Below are 23,034 nucleotides of genomic sequence, written 5' to 3'. Positions count from 1 at the left end.
CTCCCTCCCTCTCGTACCTTCACCTCGCGCGGTCTGTCTCGCTTTATTCCCGGGCTTCAAAGGCGCGGCACACCTGTCTGAGGCAGCTCCGAGCGCCTCCCTGCCCCACCTGGCTCCGAGCCGCGGGCTGTCAGTGCCTCCCCTCGCACCGTCCGGCGGTCCGGCCTGCGCTGTGTTTCCCGAAGGCGCCGTGCCCGCGGGGCGAGGCCGAGGCCGAGCGCGGGTCCCGCTCCCGGCCCCGTTCGAACGGCCGCCGCCAGCCCGCGCCTGCGCACTGCCCGCCCCGCCGGAGCCCAGGGCGAGGCGAGGCGGCTCGGGGAGGCCAAAGAACTACGCGCCCCGTCATGCTCCGCGCGGCCAGCTCCCCACGGCCGGAGCGAGCGGGCCGCTCGCAGGGCACGCCGGGAGTTGTAGTCCTCCGGCGCGGGGTATTGTCTCTCCCCTTTCTCTGTCCGGGAACCCGACCGCCACCCCGCCGGGCGAGCGCGGTGACTGACAGCGCCGGGCAGCCAGTGGCCGCAGCGTCGTGCGGCCAAGCCCGGCGCCGTCTCCCCGGTGACCGGGACAGCCGCTGCCTCGGCGGAGTCGCCGGAGTCCCGGGGGACAGAGGTGAGTAGGTCCGAGCGGGGCAGCGCCCACCGCAGCCCGCCCGGCTCTCCCATCCCCCTCGCCGCCGAGCGCCCGGGCCGGGACCCCGCTGGGATGCGGCGGGAGGAGCGGGGACGGCAGATGGACGGCGGGAGGGAGGACGAAGGGGGAGGGGAGCGCGGCGGCGGGGGCCGAGGGGAGGGAAGGGGCAGACGGGAGCCCCCGGCCGCCCCTTTGCGCGCCCCTCGGGCTGCGGCGCTGCCCGCGACCCCCGGCGCGCAGCGCGGAGGGGGCGGCGGGTCCCCCCGCGGGGGGGGTCGGGGGCGCTCCGTGCCCTCCCGTCTTTTACCGCTTGATTTTTCAAATCGTCCCTGCGGGCTCAGGTGCTGCTTCTCCCCTCCCCGCAGCTCCACCCCCCGGGAAGCGGCTGCCCCGGCAGCCGGGCAGTTAATGGGTAACCCCACGGGGCACCGCTCCAGCCACCGACCCGCCGCCCGCCCCGCGGGTCTCCCCCGGTGCCCGCGGGAACGTCCTCGTGGGATGTCCCCGCAGCCGCCGAGGGCAGCGCCGGGAGCGGGGCTGTGAGGGCGGGTGTCGGTGTGCAGGGCTGCACCGAGCCCGCCGTGCCCCGTCCGTTGTCCCGGCAGAGCGCCCCGAGCTCTCCCGGCTGTCCCTGAGCCCGTCCCGCCGGGCTGCGGCTGCTGCCGCCCCGAGTGCCGCCCCTCTGCGCGGCGCCCCAACAGTTCTGGAACGAATTTGCAAGAAAAGAAGAGGAGGGGGGGAGAATGCTTAACTGCCACCAAAACCTTCCCACCTTCTTAAATACTGCAAATAAATTAGTCTGAATTGTAGGCGCATGACTCTCTGTACAATAGCTTTAGAAAACTTTGTCCTTGCTCGCATGAGTCTTGTCAGACAAAACAGCAAATGTCCTATTTGTGTTCCTTACACTTCGTACGCTCTTCAGTAGCAGAAGAGTTTTTATTAACGACTACTTTTTAGTCTGCTGTTACTAATTACAGTCTGGATTTTTTGAGTGATCACGCTAGGTACACCCAAAGGAAACATAATGATCTGTCTTGCCAATTGTGAAATGCTGATGAGATTTTTTTTAATTGAAACATTGTCCTGTCCAAGTTCTCAAACAACTGGTAGCTGTCTTCCACAGGTCGTGCTGTTACATTTCTTGTGTAACTTGTCTATAAACATGTACCACATTTGAATAGTTAGTGGAATTCAAATATTATAGCTTCATTTGAGCTTTGTAGGGACTTGGCATCAGTTCTGCCTCAACAACTGGCATCCATGCCGAAAGAGTCTTTTGCATTACTTCAAGACCTGTGTGAGGGATGAGGGAACAGTCTCTCTCCTCTGTGCACTTCCACTTTGCATACTTTATTCTCTTAAAGTCCCACTATTGAAAAACAAAGTGAAGCCAGACAGTGTCTCTGCACATTAACATGGATCCTGTAGTGCTGAGGACCAGCTCATTTCCAGAGGCTTTTTGGGAGGTAGTGGTGGTCAATCATGTCCCCCTGATCTTCAGGGGTTCCCTGGCTGCCCTCTCTAGCTGCTAAGTTACAGTTTAACATCGACTGTAGCAGGAGTGCGCCTCCTGTTTCTGTTCTTTTTGTTGCTATGAGATAACGAGAGCAGAAGCAGGAAACAAACCTTGTCTCTCCCCTGAAAGTAAGCAAATACATGTTATTTTCTCTGGAGCAGAGGGTTTGAAAATGACATGAAAAGCTAGCATGGGTATGTAAAAACATTGCATGCAGAAATGCAGTGTTTGTGGGATACAGTACAATTCAACTGTGACTGGTGTTTTTGGTGGTTTATGCCCCACAAGTAATTGATTCAAATGGTGGAGCAGAATGTATGCTGGCAGAAAACTTGAATGTTTTGTTTTGTTTTGCAGTTCTGTGTCAAAGCGGATGTGTATGGACAAATTACGTTATTTCACATATTTGAACAACTCTTAATGTGTGCATATTAGTGTTTTTGCCTGAAATGTTCTGTGAAGTATTTTGTAGTTATCAAGCTACAAAGCTTTATTTGAGTGCAAGTGAATTGGTATTTTAGTTTCACTGGATATGCTACAAGTTTTGTAATTTATTACAGGAAAAGAATATTCTGACATGATTACTTTGGAACTGTGGAAGTTTGTGCCACTTCTGTGCTATCCCTCTTCAGGTTTCAAGTCTGGAAAGAAATTAGGCGAAAAGTGAGCAGTTAGAATAACTTGATAATTTAGTTTTGAATTAGTCCGTTAACAGTTTGACACTCAACTAATATCCGCTTATGAGAAACACTGTTTTCATATTTTTTCTATTTGCCTGTCATGCCATTATTGCAGTAAAACGTACTTGGATGCTGAGGGTTCTTGCAGAAGAGATACATTTGCTCTTTGTCTTGAACTTTCTTAGACAAATTTAATGAGCTGTTGTTTGTCCTGGGTGTAATTAGCATAAAAATTGCACATAATATTCAGGTACTGAGGGAGGGAAGCGGTGTTCTAGTGAAGTAATACAGTTTTTCTTTGGTTGACATTTTTTTGTTTTGGGTTTTTTAGTGTATAGACACATTAATAGCAAAAACCCTTTAATGTTGAATTAGTTCCTGACTTTACACCTACAAAACTTCACAAATATATTTATAGCTGAAAGTCTTCACACCTCAAGAACATCAGTATTAGAGGAAAGTAACGTGTTAGCACCCTGCTGCTTTGTTTTTATAATTGTCGGGTTTTTGAATGACATTTCATTATCAGTGGTTATCAGCTTTCATAAATTCTTGATGTGTAAGGGTCACAGGTTAGGAAGGCAAGTAGGTAAATTGACTTATGAACAAGTTTAAAGGAAAACCTCTCTTAGCAAAAGCAGTATTGTGAGGTAAGACAGCATTGGGGTTTGCCTTTTCCCAAGAGCACCCTAACTACATCTTCATTGTGTGTCTTTTATAGTGGCATTTAGGATATATTTTTATAGATTTGAGAGATAGCTGTAAAAAAATCTCTTTTTCTTATTAGCCACTTCAGTTTTACAATATTGAATCTTAAGTTTTTTAGTAACAACTGCTTTTATAATATTTTTTAAAAGAAGGTTGTTTATAATCTCATACTCTCTTAATTGTTTCCTTTCCTCTTGCAAGCTAGTAGCACAGTATTAGGTGCCAGATACTATTGGGCTTTATGGTGACGAGGTTAACAGCAGTTTTGGAGGGTACCCAGAGGTCACATTAGGCTGTTCTCCAGACAGCTGAGAACAGAAATATTCACTATAAAGCAAATTACACCATGCTATGTATTAGAACTTTATATATAAATATATTCATGTGCCTAGGTAAAAGCTGTTTATTTACTGTTGGGCATTTTTTAGTTCTATTTTCTTTTTTTTTTTTTTTTTGGAAAGCGATATATTGAAATATTTAATGATTTTTCTCAAAAAGTACTAGACCTAATTAGAGGTAGCTGAATGCACAGTGATGTCTTGGTTCCCAAGTTTAGCCCCATCAGGAAAGGGTCAAACTACATTTAAGGTATGATACTGGATGCAAGTTGATGGGGATTTCTTATAGCAGTGTAAGAGTTAAGTTTGGTTAAATGTTTGCAAAGCACTTCCTATGTTATGATTTCCATTTAAAGGTTAAGTGTGATGTTTTATTACTTCTTAAAGCCAAGGTGGTGTTGTTTTTTTTTTTTTTTTTTTTTTGTCTCAGATTATAGGAAAAGGATCATTAATGAAGCTGGATAATTGCTATATTAAAACAATTTGCAAAAACCAAACTACAATGAATAGTCACAGCTGCACCATGGAGACATAAAAACCTGGTATCTCTTCGTTCAAAAAAATAAAAATTAAACCCCAAAAAGTAAAGCCAACTGGATGTCTTCTGGCATCTTGAAATCTGTCCTGTTTTGGATTTGGAAGGGTCCTGTGGGAATTACATCCTTCACTTGAGTATTTAGCAGAATATTCGAGATTCAGCAGTGGTTTCTTAAATCTGGTTATCAAGGAACTCGTATGTAGATAAGTAGTTAAGACTATCATCCTAAATCGTATTTTACTTTTGGTTTGGTTTTTAATGGGTAGGACTTTTGAAGTAATCGCCTCGTTTGTTCTAATGCAGAAACGTTTGTTCTAAGGCAGAAATACTGTGAAAGTAGCATGCTGTGGATTTAATCACATTCTGAGTGCGGGTTTTTCTGTTATTTCTGTAGTTCTGTAATTTCTGTAGCTGAGAGCAATGTCAGTAGGATTTCTTGATCATTTTTTATCCATGCAAGTAGTGGATGGACACCACTAATTTAGCACTTCAGATATGATAAAGAAATGGCTTGTCTCTGTTGTGTATATATATTTATATCTTTATGTGAATGCATTTATCTAAAATTTTGTTCGCATTTTGTCCACATGTGCAAGATACTTGCTTTCAAGTACTTAGACACCTAAAGTGTGTTACAAGGTGACTGAGTTAAGAATAGGCCTGTGGACCAACTCTGAGTAATTACTGTCAGATTAGTTCTCACTTGCTCAGATGGAGTTTATTGCAATTTTATGTAGCTCAAGTCCCATGGTTATTTCTGTCAGTCATCCTCCAGACCCAGGGAAGTGAGGGTTCGTATCATGCAACGAGGGGATAGTTTCAGAAGTTGAACAAGTTGTCATTTCTTTCATTTGTGTTAGTTATTTTCATGCATTTTAACCTGCTTAGTGAGAGAAACCTCTCTAAAGCAATGGAATTTCCCAAGTATCTTTAGAACAAGACATCCAGACTTCAGTGCTGACCCCAAAATGTGGTGAAATATTCTACTTCTTGCTGTTCATACAGAGCTGTTTCATGTTAATTGTAAAGTCATGACTAGATTAATACTGGCAGCATGTGTCTTTTTCACTCCTTTTTTTCCTTTTTTTTTTTTTTTTTTGGAATATTTAAGCTAAACTAAAACACATGGATGTTGGAATGATGGTCTGAAATGCATTTTTACAGTGTTTGCTATCTGACAAATTGCTTTGAGTAGATTAATTGATGGGTGTAACGGTAAATCTGATCTTGGATCCCTTTGGTCTGATACATGACTGAATGCCCACTTGGCATTGCATATGTAAGTGAAATGTATGTAAGGAATTGGAAGTCTGAGATACTTTTTTTAAGCTGCCTTTACAGTCAGTGGAGAGATACAGGCGACTCTAGGGGCATTTAATCTCTTTTACGTGATGCAGTGGTACCTGTTTCTGTACACTGAGTGTAAATGAGGTGAGTAGATGAGCCTTAGCTTTTGTTTTTATTTTGCTGGGAAAGGATATATGAGCTTAAATCAAGATTTTCTCTGTGCTGTAAAATGCGGTGGTAGTACAATGGTGCAGTAAGCCAGAAGGTAACTGAGTAGTAGGCAATGTTAGGGAGTTGGGGAAGACGTAACATACTTAGTGTAAAAGACACTGACTGTGCATAGAAGACTTGGATCCTGTTCTTTGCCATTCTGTCATATTGTCATTTTGGACAGCCACTTTATTTGCATTTGCAACTCCTTTCTCATCACTAACATTAACACTGTAGTACCTGTTCTTTTCAAACTGTTTTGAGTTAATTCTCTGGCAATAGTTTTTGGTAGAGTTGACGAGCAATTTTTTCTCAACAGTAAAGGGAATACTGGGTGCTAAAAAACCTGAAATACGATGAGAATTAAAATGTCCTCTCTTTCTTTCTTTAGATCTTCATCAGATGGAGTGATACTCTTGAAACATGACAAAAAACTGGACTAAATAGAAGTTTTCCTAATTTAGGGAAAAAAAAAATCCAAAATGTACAGACCAGGAGAAACGGTCAAACGTCGACTCAACATGCATGCTCCTCCACGGATAAGAAGCGTGGAAGTTGCTCGAGGAAGAGCAGGTTATGGGTTTACCCTTTCTGGACAAGCTCCTTGTGTTCTTAGTTGTGTGATGAAAGGAAGCCCTGCAGATTATGTTGGGCTTAAAGCAGGGGATCAGATATTTGCAGTTAATGAAATCAATGTGAAAAAAGCCTCTCATGAAGATGTAGTGAAACTTATAGGGAAATGTTCTGGAGTCCTGCACATGGTCATTGCTGAAGGGATTAGTCACATGGATTCATGTTCAAGTGATGAAGAAGTTGGTTTTTATGATGGGAAGGGGTGGCTGAAACCCAAACCTGACTCTAAAGCTCTGGGTATAAACAGGGCAGAGAAAGTTGTTGAAGAAATGCAGTCTGGTGGCATTTTTAACATGATCTTTGAGAATCCTGCTCTTTGTGCTGGTAACTCAGATAATTCTGCACCAAAGCAAAGATCATTTTCAGTTTCTGCTGCTATGAAATTTGAAACTGGCAATGAAAGTGTAAGCAATCCAAACCTACTGTCAAAGGAAGAAATAGCCAAAGTTCTGAATGATGATTCAGTTTTTAGGGTTGGACTGGAGAGTGCAGAAGACTTTGGATTAGATGCAAGCATTTTGAATGTTGCCATGATTGTAGGTTACTTAGGCTCCATCGAGCTGCCTTCGACAACCGCAAATTTGGAAACTGAGAGTTTGCAGGCCATTCGTGGGTGCATGAGACGTCTGCGGGCAGAGCAAAAAATCCATTCCCTGGTGATGATGAAGATAATGCATGACTGTATTCAGCTCTGCAGTGACAAATCGGGTGTCGTGGCAGAATATCCTGCAGAGAAACTGGCGTTCAGCGCTGTTTGCCCGGATGATAGAAGGTTCTTCGGACTAGTTACAATGCAGACAAATGATGATGCAAGCTTGGCTCAGGAAGATGAAGGGGTCCTGAGGACATCTTGCCATGTTTTTATGGTGGATCCGGAATTATTTCATCATAAAATTCACCAGGGTATAGCAAGACGTTTTGGACTGGAGTGTACAGCAGATCCAGACACAAATGGCTGTCTGGAGTTTCCAACATCATCTCTTCCTGTCCTGCAGTTTATTTCTGTCCTGTATAGGGATATGGGGGAATTGATTGAGGGAATGCGTGCGAGGGCCTTCCTTGACGGTGATGCAGATGCTCATCAGAATAACAGCACGAGCAGTAACAGCGATAGCGGAATCGGAAATTTCAACCAAGAAGAAAAGAATAATAGAGTTCTGGTGGTTGATTTAGGGACCAATCCAAGTAAACATATTCCTAGCAGCATATGGGAAAATCCAGTAGGAAGGGGACAAAATCAGCCTGCTTCCCACTGGAATGGCTTCTGTCATGAGCAAGAGGGAAACATCCCTTTAGAGGTAATTCAGAATGATAAGTCCCAAAATGTAAGCAAACACTTGAGCCCTTCTGCTCGTATTGAAGTTCCACTGGTTTCCTCCCGAAATTCAGTACCCCCATCAAAGAAAAACGCTGCGGGCACGGGCAATCAGAGGTGGCTGCCTGTGCACGTTTTACAGGAGTGGCAGCACGGAAATGCCAGCGACCAGGAGTCATACACGGACTCCACGGATGGCTGGTCCAGTGTGAACTGTGGGACGCTCCCCCCACCAATGAGTAAGATCCCAGCTGACAGATACAGAGTCGATGGCAGCTTTGGTCAGCCGCAGCTAAAATCTCACAAAAGTGAGTGGTCCAAGAAGATGTTCTTCATTCAGAACAAATTTGGCCCTCCGCACAGTATCAGGAAATCCAAAGAAGATAAAAAGGTAAGAATAAGCTGGTGTTGGTTCTTAACAGCATCAAAAAACCCCCACACCCAAACCCATCTGCCTATGGTGCTTTGACACAGTAATATTTGCATATTAAAATTTGAATGTGTATTATATAATTTACAAAATTTCAGATGAAGAAAATAATACGTTTCTCTCTCGTCTGCAGAGGCACTGCATATTCCTCTTTAATTAAGTGCAGCTCTGGATTTGCAGTTTTGCTAGAAGTGTTGTCTTGTTAGGGCTTTCTCACTTTTCTTCTTGTCTCTTCATTGTTTCCAAATGTTGCAGTGGCACTAAAATATAAAGGAGGCATGATATTTTAACGGCTTCAGTTTCTTCTGACCTTCAGCTGCAAAATAATGGAAACAGTTTGCATCTTTAGTCTGGTTCCTTTTTGTAGAAGGCTGGCTTGCAAATATTGTTTTTTTAGTGGCATCTATTTTTTATAGAGATGTAGACTAATCATTAGTCAAAAACCTGGATTATACACTTTTAACTGAGTAAGACTGTTTTATGATGAAACTTTACTTTGGCAAACCTCTCAATACAAGTAGCATTAAAAACTGACATAAAAAACTGGTGGAGGTAGGTCACAAATCTAACATGCTGCCAGCAGGCCTGTAAATCAAATTTTTTTCCAAATTGCTGTTTCTTCTTGTTTTGTCTACTATTAGACAAAATGAGGAGACTTAAACAACAAAAACTGGTGTGGGAAGAGTATTCAGCATGATTACATACCCTTTGAGACACACACATTTTGCTGTTGAGGGGGCTAATCTCAGGGGAGTCTATTGTTGATAACTGGAATTCTAGAAAGTGGAGGCTATTGTTCTGATACTGAAAGGATCACTAGCAGTTTTTTATCTGAAATGTTTGCTGGCTCCAGGGAAAGACAGAATCTTATACTCCAAATTAGCCTTCAGGAAGCTTTGTCATTTCATGCTTATATTAGTGTTCACTTAACAATACTTGAGTGTGTAACTATTACGTACACTATTTTTTTTGTTTTGTTGTTTGTTTTTTTTTTTTTTCCCCCCAGCACAAAAAGCATACAAAAGACTGTATGTGAAAGTTTTGTGTATTACTTATATGATCGTTTCAGATGTCCATCATGCTATCCAAATCTGTTTTGAAAAAATGTGTATTTTCTCACCTGATTAAAAATATACAACTGCTGATCAGGTGGATGACCATAGAGGTTCATTAGTTGTTTCATACTGTTAGAAACAAAACCTTTTTGGGGATTAGGTTCCAGAACTTCAGAACATTTTGAGTTTGGTATGGGAAGGGAAATTACTTTTTATTGCTTTTCCTGCACTGAAAAGCAAGCAACTTTTGTGTATGTTCTATTGTATGCTTTTTTGCTGAAAATAAGAAGTAAACTAGTATGTATAATAGTTGTACACTAGTGTATTGTTAAGGTGAACAGTGCTACAGGCAGCAGTGTTCTCCAGACCCACAATAAAATTAAATTTCAAGTGTTCTTAAATGCAAGGTGATTCACACTTTCAAAAGCCAAACAGAAATGCTACATTTGTAAGCATTGCCCACCCAATTCTACCTGCTGCCCTGCAGTCTGTGTGCTTCTTGATCTCTTTGCTGATGGACCAAGGAAAAAGCCTCTTTATGTGCAGCATCTGGTGCAGGTGCATGGTGGAAGTTGGACCCACATGCTGCGCTGGATGCTGCTGAAATTCCCTTGGGGTCTCTGTAATAAGTTTGTGTCTGCAGTGTTGTCCATGATAATAATATGGATTAGATGTTTTTCAGAAACACGTATTTCATGGAAGTCAAGATTTTACTAATTAAAATCTCATAGAAAATTTTACACTTCGAGATGAAAGATGCTCTATATGTGGGTAAAGTGTAATAATATTTCACCTACTTAGATCACTCAGATCAGCATAAACCAACACTAAGTATCTCAAACTTCCCTTTTAAGTCTATCTGATAATAAAATAGGCATTCTGTTCTTTGATTAATAAATTTGTTTGCAAGACACATTCAAAATGTTCCTACATGTCTTTAGCATTTAATCTCTTCGTTAAGGCTACAGACCCTCTTTTGCATTTTAATTTTATTTTTCGGTATTATTGTAGGCTGTTGAAACTGATGAGAAAAGCTCATAAAGGCTATTTGGAGTAATTCACAGAGATGAAGTTGTACAATGTTCTCATCTTAAATCTTTCATGAAAATAATCAGGGGATGTCATTACTGATGATCATACCTCTGTACTTCAGGCTCTGCAGAAATAGGGAAGATTTGTATTTGCATTTTAGAGGCCTAGTTCATTTTCATAAGAGAGTAATTTAGACTTTCTTATTACTCTGTGTAAAGGGACGAGGTAAAACTGCCCATTCCAAACCATTATTCAGTTGGGTTAGCTCCTGTGTTCTAGAAAATTACACGTTCTCAGCTTCCTGTGACCTTTTTAAGTGGTAAGAACTTATTGTACACAGCTTGCTCAGACTCATTCCAGTCACAGAATAAAGTGTACAAAGTGGCCACACAGGATTACATTCATATTTTTACAACCTGGTGGCTGACTTTAAGTCTTCATTTGGCGGAACAGTACTTAAATCGCTTTTAATTGTCTTTTACATCAATACTGGAGGTAAAACATCCTGTGAGTGGGAATGTAGAAGCCACTAGAGGGAGAAAAGGTTACCAGAGCTAGAGATTCTTGTGGTAGACTCTGTCCTTCCGTATTAAATACTATCTTCCTTGGAATTTTCATTACACATGAGTTCCTGGATGCAATTCTGCTCTAGCAGAGCTGCTGTGCAGATAAACACTGATGATCACAGCATGTAATTCTGAAAAATATGCTGTACTGTACAATGCTAGTGGGGGGTAAGATGGGCATAAACTACTTCCAGATTTTATAGCTGCGCTTACAAAACATTTTTGAATTGTACAGCACGAGAGAGCAGATGTGAGGAAGTGTTAGTGAACATATCTATTTAAAATTACACTTTCAGAATGGAGCCTGGGAAGTGTTTCTTCCAGGAAACACTTGAAGAGTAGGAATAGATATGGCATTTCAGACCTCAGGTTACAAGCAAGTAAACACCTTTTTTGAGCTTTGTTTTCCCTTTAGTGGTGATGTTTTCAGCTCACAGACTAGAATTAATTTTAATTAATTAATTTTGTGATAACTGGCATACCCACTTTTAAAGTAGTAATTTTCTTCATGCTGCTATAAGGCATTTTAAAATTCAGTATAAGTGTGAATAGTAGAAAATAGTTAAAACGGCCTAATTTTGTTGTTAGTGGATAGCATGAGGTTTCTTGTTTTCTTTAATTATTGTAATTATGAATTATCCCCAAATTACTGAACACGCACTTTCATGATTGCTGGATATTTTATTTTTTTTCTAAAACTTTTAAAAAAGGTTTCTCTGCATGGCAAGAGGAGAACTAAATCAGGGAGATTTTGGTTCTAGTTCACCTCTTTTGACTGAGACTTACTAGAAGATAACTCTGGCCCTGTGCAGCTCTCATATTATTTTCCCTGTACTGAGCTTCACATTTCTGGTGTTTCGTAAGTGTCACGTGAACAGATTTCTATTGAAGCACCTAATGAGAATTTTTTACTGGTATCCATTTCTTCTGTAGGTCTCAGATGAAAACAAGCAGGGAGAGGCCTGATGATGCAGAAATTTACTGAAAAGGCAAGGTGCCTTTCTATCTGAGAACAACTAAGGAAGATTTCTGGTGACAAGAAGCTTTTAAATTGCACTAAGATTGGTGCTGGGTAGGGGCGTGAGCTCTGTGAGACCAGCGTGAGGAGCCTGGTTATGGTTTCAGTGGGAATGGAATAATTTCTGATTTTTGTTTGTAATTCCAGTTGCGCTGTCCTGCCTTTGCTGTTGCGTTGCTCTTTCCACCTTCTTTAGCATCCCACTAAGTTCCAGTCACTTACCTACTCCTGTGCACGATTTTTGGGTGACGCGAATGAAAAGCACCATAAGCAAATGTGAAAACATCAGGGGATGTCAGAATTGGCAAGGGACCTAAGAAATTGCTGAACAGGGAAGCATTCCTTTCCCTCTAGACTAAATTAATATAAATACATTTGATTTTGTTCAACCCTCACTCTCTGTTTTCAGGCTAGTGCCTGGCCAAAAATATGTCTACATATTACTGTTTTAAATTAAGTTTTACTGGGCAAATACTCCTTTTTTCCACTGGAAAGCTTCATAACAGTCAGTTTTGTCTTTGGGTTCTCTCTCCATAAAGACAGAATCTTAGACGTTGACCTCTCACCATTCTCTTTTTAGAAAAAGAAAGTCTGTTTTAATAGTGTGGCAGCGAGTATAACATTGAAGATCAAAAGAGGTTTTACAACCTGGGCCTGATAACTGGCATTTGGGTCCTAGGTTTATTGCAAGTGAATATGACAAATCTATAGAAATGTAATTAAAAAGCTTTTTAAAATTTTGGGTATTGGCTTTTAGAAATCCTTTACTTTTTCACATTTGTTATACTTCTGACCTGATCACATTATTGTTTGTGCTGATAAAAAGTTTGAATTTGTAGTTGGACTCTATTTTTAGATCGTAGAGGAAGACAAAATAGAAAATCTTACTTTATGAGACTCACTGGACAATAGTGAGTGTGTATTTTTTTTTTTTTAACAATAAAATATATCAACTGCTTGGTAACCTTCCTAATTTAAGCTCCTGTAAATATAGTAAAAATGTAGAAGAGAGAAGGTAAGCAGTACTATGGGGTTCACTAAGGCGTCTTTCCTTGCTAATCTAATTCACGGGCAACTATTATTGTTCCTCTGTTTTGATCAAAAGTTTAACTGTAACTAATTCAGAGTTGTCTTTGTTTCCAAAGCAAGTGTTACTGAAAAAGATATGCTGTCCAAGTTAAAAATGATTTTTTTTTTTTTTTGGTGGTAAAAATCTGTAATTTGTTTCAGATCCAAGAATTGCAGTTTTTTACTGTTGGTAACTGGATGGTGAACTAACTGCAAAGCAGATATTTGAGATGCAGAGACAATGTTGGCAAAGCTTTGTGGTTCCCATATTTGTTTTTTTGTTGTATAATTACATGGTTTTTTCCCCCTTTCCTTTAGAATTCTGTTTGCTCACTAGCTTAAACTGTTCCACCACAGCTGTTTTTAAAGCAGAATTAATGGCAGCTGGATTGCTATTCTTATGCAGTAAAATTTAATGTTAACTTTTCGATTTATAGGCTTTGATCTGATCTGAGATCTACCTATCTACCTTAAAGAGAACTCAAGAAAAATCCCAAACACCAAGCTAGATCAGGGAATATGCTGAAATGGATTAATCTGCAAAGAAGCATCTAGGAAATAGGTCCTCTAATTTTTGCCTAGAGAAAATGAAAAGCAATTAAATATTTAGTAATTCCATGCAGCCTTTTCATATGAATTGTAATCTTCTAAAATTATTTTTAAAATAGTTCTGGGATCTTGAAAGTGTATAAAAAGATCAAATAATGCTGACTGTGTTTCTTTGAAAAAGAAATTAGATAAAATCTGGACAGTAAATGTCTGTAGAGTGATGCTGGCTTTTGTGAAATGTCCTCATTTGAAATTTGTGTACTAGAAAGAAAATAGCATGGAAAAAATAGTTAGCACAGAAGGAACTGAAATAATGAAAAGTAGCTTAATATTTATGTTTTAAACATAAGAGCTTTGAGATGGGAGATGATAAAGTTATTGTCTGTACAATTCAGAAAGATCTGAATTCCTTGCAGTTGATAAGATTTAGAGGAGAAAGGGAGTTGTAAAATACCAGTTTTTCACTGGACAAAGAAATAGGACCACATGGAATAAAGATCTTTAATTGACAAAAATAAATATGGAATTGCTAAAACTTATGTGAACTTGTACTTTTGGCATTCCTGATATCTCTTGACTTATATATTCTGCAGTTTAGTAGTGTAGAAAGAAAATGCCATGTAATTGTACTTTCTGTATAGTTTCATGTCATACCTGCTAATATTTGTCCTGAGAAATACTAACAATCTTTCTCTCTCCTTTCTCTTAGTGATATTATTTTTATTTTAAACCTCAATCACCAATCACTTATTTTCCAATCAGAAGTCAGTTTAGTCTTACCCTGTGCAAAAGTTTTTTTTCATAATTGTAATATAATTGGTTGCTGTAATATTATTTTTGAGATGAAGTGTAGATGTGTCAGTGTTTTATATGGAATATCCTTAGTACAGGAGACAAACATTAAATTTCATTTACTTGGATGTTCGTGTCAGGACAGTCTCTTTTCTGTGTCTTCCTGGAGCCCATGTAGCTCTTATATGAAATTTTGCAACATTCTTCATTGTATCGTGGGTCAAACTGGCATTTAAAATGCCTTTGTAATGGTTAGAAGGGAGTGAAATGTGTCATTATCGTCTGATCAGTAGAGGAGTATTCTTAAAAGTCATCACATCTGTTGATCAGCACTGGTGAGTATAGCATTTGAATTCTTTGTCATCCTGGTGTACCCGAACCACAAAAAATTAAAGGAATTGAAGTGTAATTAAAGCCTGCGGAAAAGCTGACAGTAAAGTCTGAATGATGACAGACCTTTTCTAATTAACCCTCTGTCATCTAATTGGATTTTATGAGGTGCTGTCCCTCTGTGATGATGACACAAGTGCAGGGCAGCCTGGAGGGTGTCACTTCATTCTGGATGTGTCCGTAGCACCTGGAACCCTCTCTGCCAGCACAGATTCCTGGACCCCAGGACTGAGTGCTTCCTCTGACGGGCCAGGGGACAGGACCACAGCCAGCTCTGTTCCCAGTTCCTCCCAGATGGCTTTATCTCTTTCAGAATACCAGAAGTCCTTACCCAACATATGCCATATTTCAATCTATCCTGTTCTCAGGCCCCACAGACCCTCCTTTTCCAAGAAGTGTGAGTTTCACTGTCAGTTTTGAGTGGGGGCACGTGATGCTGGCAGGTGGGATGGGGGTAAAGGGCGACCAGGACCTGCTCTGCTCCAGAGGGGCCATCAGTCAGGACAGTGGATGCTTAGGGTGGGAGTGGACAAGAGAGGAAGACAAAGCCACGCAGTCCAGATCAGGATTTGAGACTAATATTGATGGAGGAATAATATTTGCATCAGATGCTTTTTTTTCTGTGATCCTTTCACTAGTTTTTGAGATTTTGTGTGCCTTGTTGGCATTACTGTGGCATCCCTGTTTCCCATCCCTTTTCAGAAAGGTCTAAATCAGGAACTTTCTTTCTGAAGTCTTAAACTTGCACTCTCTTTAAAGATGAACTGCCAATCCAGACTGACCCTTCTCCTGAGGGGCTCAACAGCCAGGATTAAATTTGGCAAATTTTGAATATCCACACAAGTTTCAGATTATATGGTCGGTGTATCTGGGTTTCAAACTGTTACGCACTTCACCATACAAAGTCATAGAATCAAACCTTCAACAAGCGGGAGTTTTAAAAAGCTTCAATAGCTGGAAATAGGACAAATAAAAATTTGGTGATTTTGTAGTTAGTATGATTACGTTCTGTGACACATAGAACGTACCAAATTCTGTTGAGCTCCTTAATTAGTTGAGCTCCTTAAATTGAGGCTAGCAGTTCTGTGTGACCGTTCTAGCATGTGCACGGTCCTCTTGTATGCTCTTAAATGGCCAGGACATAGGACAGTGTACTTGTTCCACCTGAACAGGAGGAAAGACATTCTCTATGAAAATTACTGTACGCTGGTAATGATATTTTTGTCTTAGAGCCCCTAGAACTTTGTTCATCACATTTAATTACCTTCTTACGCTTTTTAAATCAAACATTTAAACTTCTAAAACTATTTCATTCAAATCTTGTGAGATTAACTTTTGTTGTGAAACAGTTTTGAAAGCATGGTTCTATAAATGTGGATGATCGGGCTTGTCAGTGCTTTTTAAACATTTTTGATTAGCTTCCCTTCTTATATTTTACCTTTCCTTCTTGCTGCTCTTCCATAGAGCCGGCAAAATATCTGTCCCATCAGGTTTAGTCCCTTTAGTTTCCTCTCAAGATCACAAACTATAATGTGTTTTCCATGAAAAGTTGTAAATTTGCTGGAAGTTGGCCTAAAGCCTCAGTTTTTCTTTCTCTTTTTCTCCCCTTTCTGGATTCCTGCTGCCAGCTCACTGTTGTTTTATCGTTGTCAGGGATGCCTGAACTCCTAACAAAAATTTCCTCCTTCCTTAGTCTCTTGTACTCCAATAGCTGCCTGTCTCCTTCCTTGCTAACCCCTTCCTGCACCTTCAGCTTTAGAACTGGTACCAGAGGAGCAGAAATTTATTAGTAATATCCAGACAATAACTATAGGGAGGCACAAAGACTATTTAGCACAAAATGGAAATTTCAGGTTGTTGCAAATGCTAATTTGGTACAAAGTTACAATACATGACAAGTGCATTTGCTGGAATATGAAGGAGCATGGTACAGCTCATGCTATAGCTGGGAATTCCTTTAAGCTAATTGAAGATGTTTTCTGAAGGTGTTTGGTTTCCTTGTGTTCTGAATAATTGATCAGGTTTCACCGACTTTCTTCTGTGCACTCAGGCCCCAGGTCACAGTCACATATTGGCTGTCACAGTTTCACGTTGCGTTTCTTTGGTAGTTCCAGCTTAAAAATGTTCCTGTCGTGCTCAGGCCAGAGTTGGCAGTGGATATCATGAGCTGTGCTGGCATGACTGTCTGTGGGTCTGCCTTAGAAACAGCATTACTTCATTTTGTAAACTCAAGTTTACTGTTAGCGGAGATGAGGGCACAGCCTGCTGCAATTCGTGCGCTTGCAGGAGTTGTCAGAGGTACATGCAAAACCCGTAAACTGCTGCAGCTGCTGAAAAACTTATATGAAACTGCTGCCTAACTTGTTTATCGGTTAAAAATACTTTTAAGAGCTCATCCTTTTTCGTTCTATCTTTAAATAATTAGAGTTGTGCGAATCATCTTATATTGGAACCTTTTTGTTCTTTCTGTCCATCTGTTTGCAGTCTAACATGAGTCACACCCTTCTTCACTCCCTCTGCCTTGCTAATACATGAAGTACAACATTTCCCACTTTCTCATGTGTACTTTTCTTGTACACCATTCTTGTTCTCAGACAGAAATCGTTCTCACTTGGACATGATCACAAAATGCTGCTATATCAGTCCTCCCCTGGTGACCTGTTTTCAGTGCTCTCCTTGTCATATTTGCACTTGCCGTTTTCTGTTTGCTTAAAAAAAAAAAAAGAGTGATCTAGTAATTTATTAAAAAAAGATAAAGGACACAGATGCCATTAATTGTCCTTTTTCTCTTACAATTATACATTTAACTGGTATTTCAATCTATTCTAATTTTTACTTTTTTTTTTATAAGAGTAGAAAAAGGAATGGATTTTTTATAGCATCAGTACTTTAATTCCTTTAATCCTTTGTTGTTTTTCCTCTCCATCTGCCAAATCATAACAGGATAAAAGCTTTTAGAGATATGTTCTTTTATACTTTCACCATGGTAGATGGTAGTAGAAGGGTGGCAAGTATCTGCATTGCAAATAGGAGAGGATGTATTGCTGTAGCTCCTGCTGTTCACTGATCAACTTGCTTTCACAAATTTCTGTGCTTTTCTGTTGGCTTCTGGATTCCTAAAATTTCTAAGATGAAGGCACTTAGTAAAATGGCAGGTGGACTTCAGTTCCTAATTCTGTTCTCTGATAGAATTTCTTAGATTTTTCTTGACTATTTAGATATTTTTATAGTTTCATAGATTTAGCAATACTGATTTTGGAAGAGAATCTTTAAGGTAGGGATAATAAACAGTTCTAGGGCTTGTAGGCAATCTGTATTTAAAAAGAAAAAACCCAAACAACCCTACATTCTGATGTTCATGCAGCAAATTTCAGTGTTTTAGCTTGGCAGCTAACAGAGAATGAAACAGCTTGTTTTTCATAGAGTGGTTTGGGTTGGAAGGGACCTTAAGATCGTCTCATTCCAAGCCCTCTGCCATGGGCAGGGACACTTTCCCCTGGACCAGGTTGCTCCAAACTGGCCATTTTCTTCGTCATACGTGTATTGTTCTGAAATATTTGTGGATAATTTAGTGGTTTTTAATATCTGTTGAATAGTGTAATAAAGGCTTTTACAAGTGCAATGATTTCTTTATTTCTACCAGACTGCACAAATTACATTAATATCAATCACTGCACTAACAATCTCTCTGTGCTCAAATACTGTGGATTTCTTTAGCTGTGCTGATTAGTTCAGTGGCTGTTTTCTGTTCAAGTCATGGATGCTTTTGTTTCCAGCTCTTCTGAGTCCCATGAAAAACAGTTGCCAAAAGGGTGCTGTTTGCTTAAGATACATGATTCTTTCCTTATTTGTGTGCATGTGTGTGTGCACAGCCATTTCTATAATTGATCTGGAGAAGGAGGTCTGCCTTCCTAGTCTGAAAGCCTGGAATAGAGTCAAGAAAAGATGAAAAGGGAGACTTCCCAGGAAATTAAATACTCAAGAATTGCAGTCTTTTTGGGTTTTTTAGTAGTGCCCTCCTTAATTTCCTGGATGATTAATTTGATTTTTCAGAGCAAGGAAGAGATTTTTGTCAGTTGAAAATATTTTCTTAATTGCAGTTGTTATCCAGTCGGGTTGGGGAAAGGGTTAGCTCAGTGCATTTTTATATTTTGTAATCATTGCTTAAGCATTGTTTTACTCCCAGGATCTCTTTTTTCTTAATTTGTTCTTATCTTTACTGTTCCACCCAGGGCTCAGTAGTCATTTTTGCATAACAATGTCAAAACCCATAAATAAAAACTTTGATTGGATGGTAATTTACTTCCTAAGAGAAAATACTACATCATTTACAAGTGCTTTTTGTCTGCTCTCCTTCTTTCTCTTTGTTATACTTCTGACCACAAATAGGTAAGCTGCGTTGACTTCCAAAATGGGGCGTCTGGTTCTAATTAATCTTATCTAGAATCTACTTCTCAGCGGAATCTATTTAGATTTGTCTTTGGGCAGTTGATTCCTCTTCCTTCAATTTGTAATGTTACTGTTTCAAAATTTTTTTGAGTGCGTGTTTTCTAGGTGCTTGTCTTAATCTCCTAGAATCATATATAGCAGTCTCTACTATTTAAATAAATGCTGGACAATTTATATTCTTTTTTGGGGATGAAATAGAATTAAAAGTGAACATGTATTTGTTTTCCTGAATAGATATGTCTGCTACTGATAGTTTTTTTTTTTCCTTTTTTTTTTTTTCCTTTCTCCCTTTTATTTTGAATGAAAGATGAAGTTCTCTCAGGCATGCATCTACTTTTAAAAAACACATCAAAGACCATTAAGCATCCATACCCTGTTTCATTAGTTTCAAAGTACCAGTTGTACTTGCACTAATGATGCCATTAATTTGCTGAGTCGTTGGTAGTCTGAGAGTTTTATCACTAATTCTCGGATTAAAAATGAAAAGAATTTAAAAATCACAGAACTAGTGTGGTCATGCTGGACTAGAGGCGAAATTGAGTAGAAGTGCATGTATATTCATTTTGTTCTTAGAGAAACATTTAACCAGGAGCAGCCTTGTTGATGTTTTGATCAGCTGTGCAGCAACAGTAGTGGATAACGCTGAATTTAGTCAGGGGTTGAGGTGAAGTTCACTGCGGGGCACAGATTACTGCATTAGCTGTAAGCTTTCTATTCCCCTAGGAAAGGCTGGTGTGGCTGTAAGGGATGAGGCAGGTGTGAACCACCTCAGCAGTACCTGCCTGGATGAACAGAGATGATTTTAAAAGTTGCTCAAAAAGACAGGAACTGTCCTCATTCCACTGAGTGTTGCTTGTCAACATTTACAGAGAGCAGTTTTCCTCTCTTCCCGTTTGTTTGATCATTTGCCAAAAGCCACCTTAGCTTGTTTGTTCTGCACTTTTAAATGCTCTCTTAAAACCTTGGAAGCTTATAGCCAGTTACTAGATTTCCAGGTTGCTTTGGCAGAACCTGCCCAATTTACTTCTCAGCCAAGAAAAAACAAACCAAAGCCTTAGTAAATTGAAAATTGGGAGGGAAAGAGATTTCATAGAAAAATGGATCACTCTGAATACTGAATGAAGTTGAACTCTCAAGCCTCTTGAGGGGATGAACACTGCTGCATACTTTGGATCCAGGTTCCTGTTTTGTCTTGACCATTCTTTGAGCTTGTAAACAGTATCTGTTGAGAACACTGGTGATGGCCAGAGCCCAGTTGCTGTAGAGCAGTGTTGTCTCCATGGGAATTAGCAAACAGGGAGACATCTCCGAGGCCGTGCAATGTTCTGGCTGCTCTCCTCTGCTTTATATGAGTGGTTGTTGGCATGAGGCTGTGAGGATGTGAAATTTGTGGTTGTTCTTTTGATTAACGTGATGTGCATAGATGCTGCAATGAGTGATCAAAGGGAGACCAAAATATTTCAGAACTTGGAGCGCAGAAACTTGCCCAAAGGAAGAAATGAACACAAATAGAAAATGTAATAAATATTACGAATCTGCCAAGTGAGCAATTATAAAAGTACTAATAAATATATTTTTAAAGCGTACTATAATGAAGAAAGATGCTGACATGAAACAGAGGGAAATTTTCTCTGATTTAAAGTCTCTTATTTTCTAAAGCAAAAAAGCATCAGTAGACAGGGAGGAATTTTCCCCACATTGAATGTTACAGGGAAAGGAATCCAAAATTTCAGGCACATAATCACAAGCTTTTGTAATGTAGTGAGTTTATGTACATCTGCTTAGCACCAGTCACCGACTGTGTGCCTAATTTTAGGTTCAGGATTATACTTTGCCATTTGGAATAAACTTGATATGTACATGCTGAGAAACTTAACCAACATCTAGTGACTTTTTAGGGAGAAAGAGTATGATTATGGGGACAAGAGAAAACCAGTAGATTTGATTACTGCAGCACCAATTCCAGTAATGGACCATCCAAGTGAGGCAGTTGCTTTCCTCAGAACAAAAATTCCTGCAATTTTATACTGTGTGATTTAAAAAGTTGGGCTTTGCAGTGGCAAGGCTTTTAAAAAAAGAGTAGCTAAAGTAAGATTTTTAAAAACGTGGAGAAATGTTCCAAGAGAAGCTGGGCGAGATGTTTTCTAGGATGGTAATTTCCTATAGGAAACACAAATATTTGGCAGTTAAATGGTTTCCAATTAAGACAGGAAAGAGTCAGGATCATCTTGCTTTTATTACTGACATGTATCATGTGTACATTTTAGCAACCTAACTGATGATTCATGTTAATACAGTAAATTAGTGCTGAATGTTTAAGATATTTGACTTGAGACTGGAAAAGTCAACTTCAATGAACTTTAGTATGTGATTTTACAGTGGCATGGCAAATGACCAGCTTGTTTTGAAATTGTGGTCCCGTTACATTTCCTTAAAATTCTTACCTCACTATGATCAGCAGTGTACTAATATTAAAGAAGTGAATTAATATATATTTTCTGTTTTGTTTAGGGTGCAAAATTTGGGCGCTCAATGGGATTAAATCAGGCTCCTCCCCCACGTTCTTCTGCTCGAAGATCATTTGGAAGATCGAAGCGATTTAGTATTACTCGCTCTCTGGATGACCTTGAGGTAATTAACTTTCACTTAGAATTTAGAAGTGAGTCTTACAGAACTTACAGTAGGTCATGCTGATAATTGCTGAAAGAAAGCTGGTCATATAATAGTATAATGAAGTTACTTACTATCGTATGACATTTTTGTGAGGGGAATACAGATTTCAGGTATCAGCCTGTCTTTTTCAATATTTCTTTAATAGGTTACATTAGTGCTAGAAGTGGCCATTCTTTCTGTGTGGAATTCTGACTTTATTTTTCCCATCACAGTTGGTCCTGTGTAAATCCAAACAAGACACTTTTGCTGATCAAAATGTTCATAATGTCTCAGAAATTAATATATCATGATATATAGAAAAATCAAGTGTTCATCATATTCTGGTTTTTGTTCAGCTGATGAATTTTGACAGCAGTTGAGAAAAGGGAATTCGTAATCGACTTGGTGATTTTGGGTCCTTTTGAGTGTAATATTATCCTGTTTTACATCTGGTGTGACATCAGCTGATGTCTGGGTCTCAGTGGCCAAACCATATTGGTTTTGGTGAAAACAAGGAACGAAAAGCCATCCTCCTGTTCTGCTGTAGGAACCTCCCGTAGGAATATGGTTTCTCTGTATCTTCACTCCTAGTGTGCCTCCTCAGGAAAACCTGACCTGCAGTGATGTGAGGGCGAATGGAGAGATTCTTCCCTTACCCCTTTGCCATGCTTATTTGGAGGAAGTCTGGTAACTGGGGAGAAATAAAAATCTGTGCAGAGCTTTTGGCACAGGAGCCATGGAATACACACTACACCAGCCTTCAGCACAGGAGGGAATGTGGCACACTGAGCCCTCTAAATGGGAAGGAGGTGTTTAAAAAGCATTTGAGGTGGGAGAAGGAAAGGAGACACTCTGAGTTTTCTGCTGTGGGGAAATGTAGGAAGAATGGCATTTCACCGACTCTGAACTAAAGGAGGAGGGAGCTCAGTGCAGGGGATTTTTAGGGAGCAGAATATATGGAGGAGCTTCTGGCATGCTTAGGGAATGCAGGTAGGAACTGTAATTACTTATTTATCAGATGTTTTTCTGGTTTTCATATTTTCTATTTCTATGTTCTCCTTTAAGCTTTTAAGTGCCTTGCTTTTTTTTCTAGTTATGGAAAATTCTTAATTTCTTTGCACTCATAACTTTATTAAAGTAACTGCCTAACTTATACATAGCAAGAACTTCTGGAT

The 23,034-nt window shown here is 40.0% G+C and overlaps 1 protein-coding gene across 1 annotated transcript in view; it reads left to right on the top strand.

Moving 5' to 3' along the window:
- Positions 1–477: 477 nt before the first annotated feature.
- The window catches only part of RGS12 (regulator of G protein signaling 12), an 84,358-nt gene continuing 61,801 nt past the window's right edge, over positions 478–23,034 (top strand). Inside the window, exons 1-3 of the mRNA XM_066185246.1 lie at positions 478–609; positions 6,302–8,249; positions 21,719–21,838. Of these exons, the coding sequence (XP_066041343.1) occupies positions 6,393–8,249; positions 21,719–21,838 (1,977 nt within the window). The 5' untranslated portion in view covers positions 478–609; positions 6,302–6,392. The remainder of the gene's footprint in view (positions 610–6,301; positions 8,250–21,718; positions 21,839–23,034) is intronic.

Source organism: Chamaea fasciata, unplaced genomic scaffold (genome assembly GCF_029207755.1).
Source record: "Chamaea fasciata isolate MVZ Bird 193981 ecotype frontalis unplaced genomic scaffold, bChaFas1.0.hap1 SCAF_6, whole genome shotgun sequence".
NCBI lineage: Eukaryota > Metazoa > Chordata > Aves > Passeriformes > Sylviidae > Chamaea > Chamaea fasciata.
The sequence above is the reverse complement of the archived record's forward strand: the minus strand, read 5'-3'. Positions and strand labels throughout refer to the sequence as shown.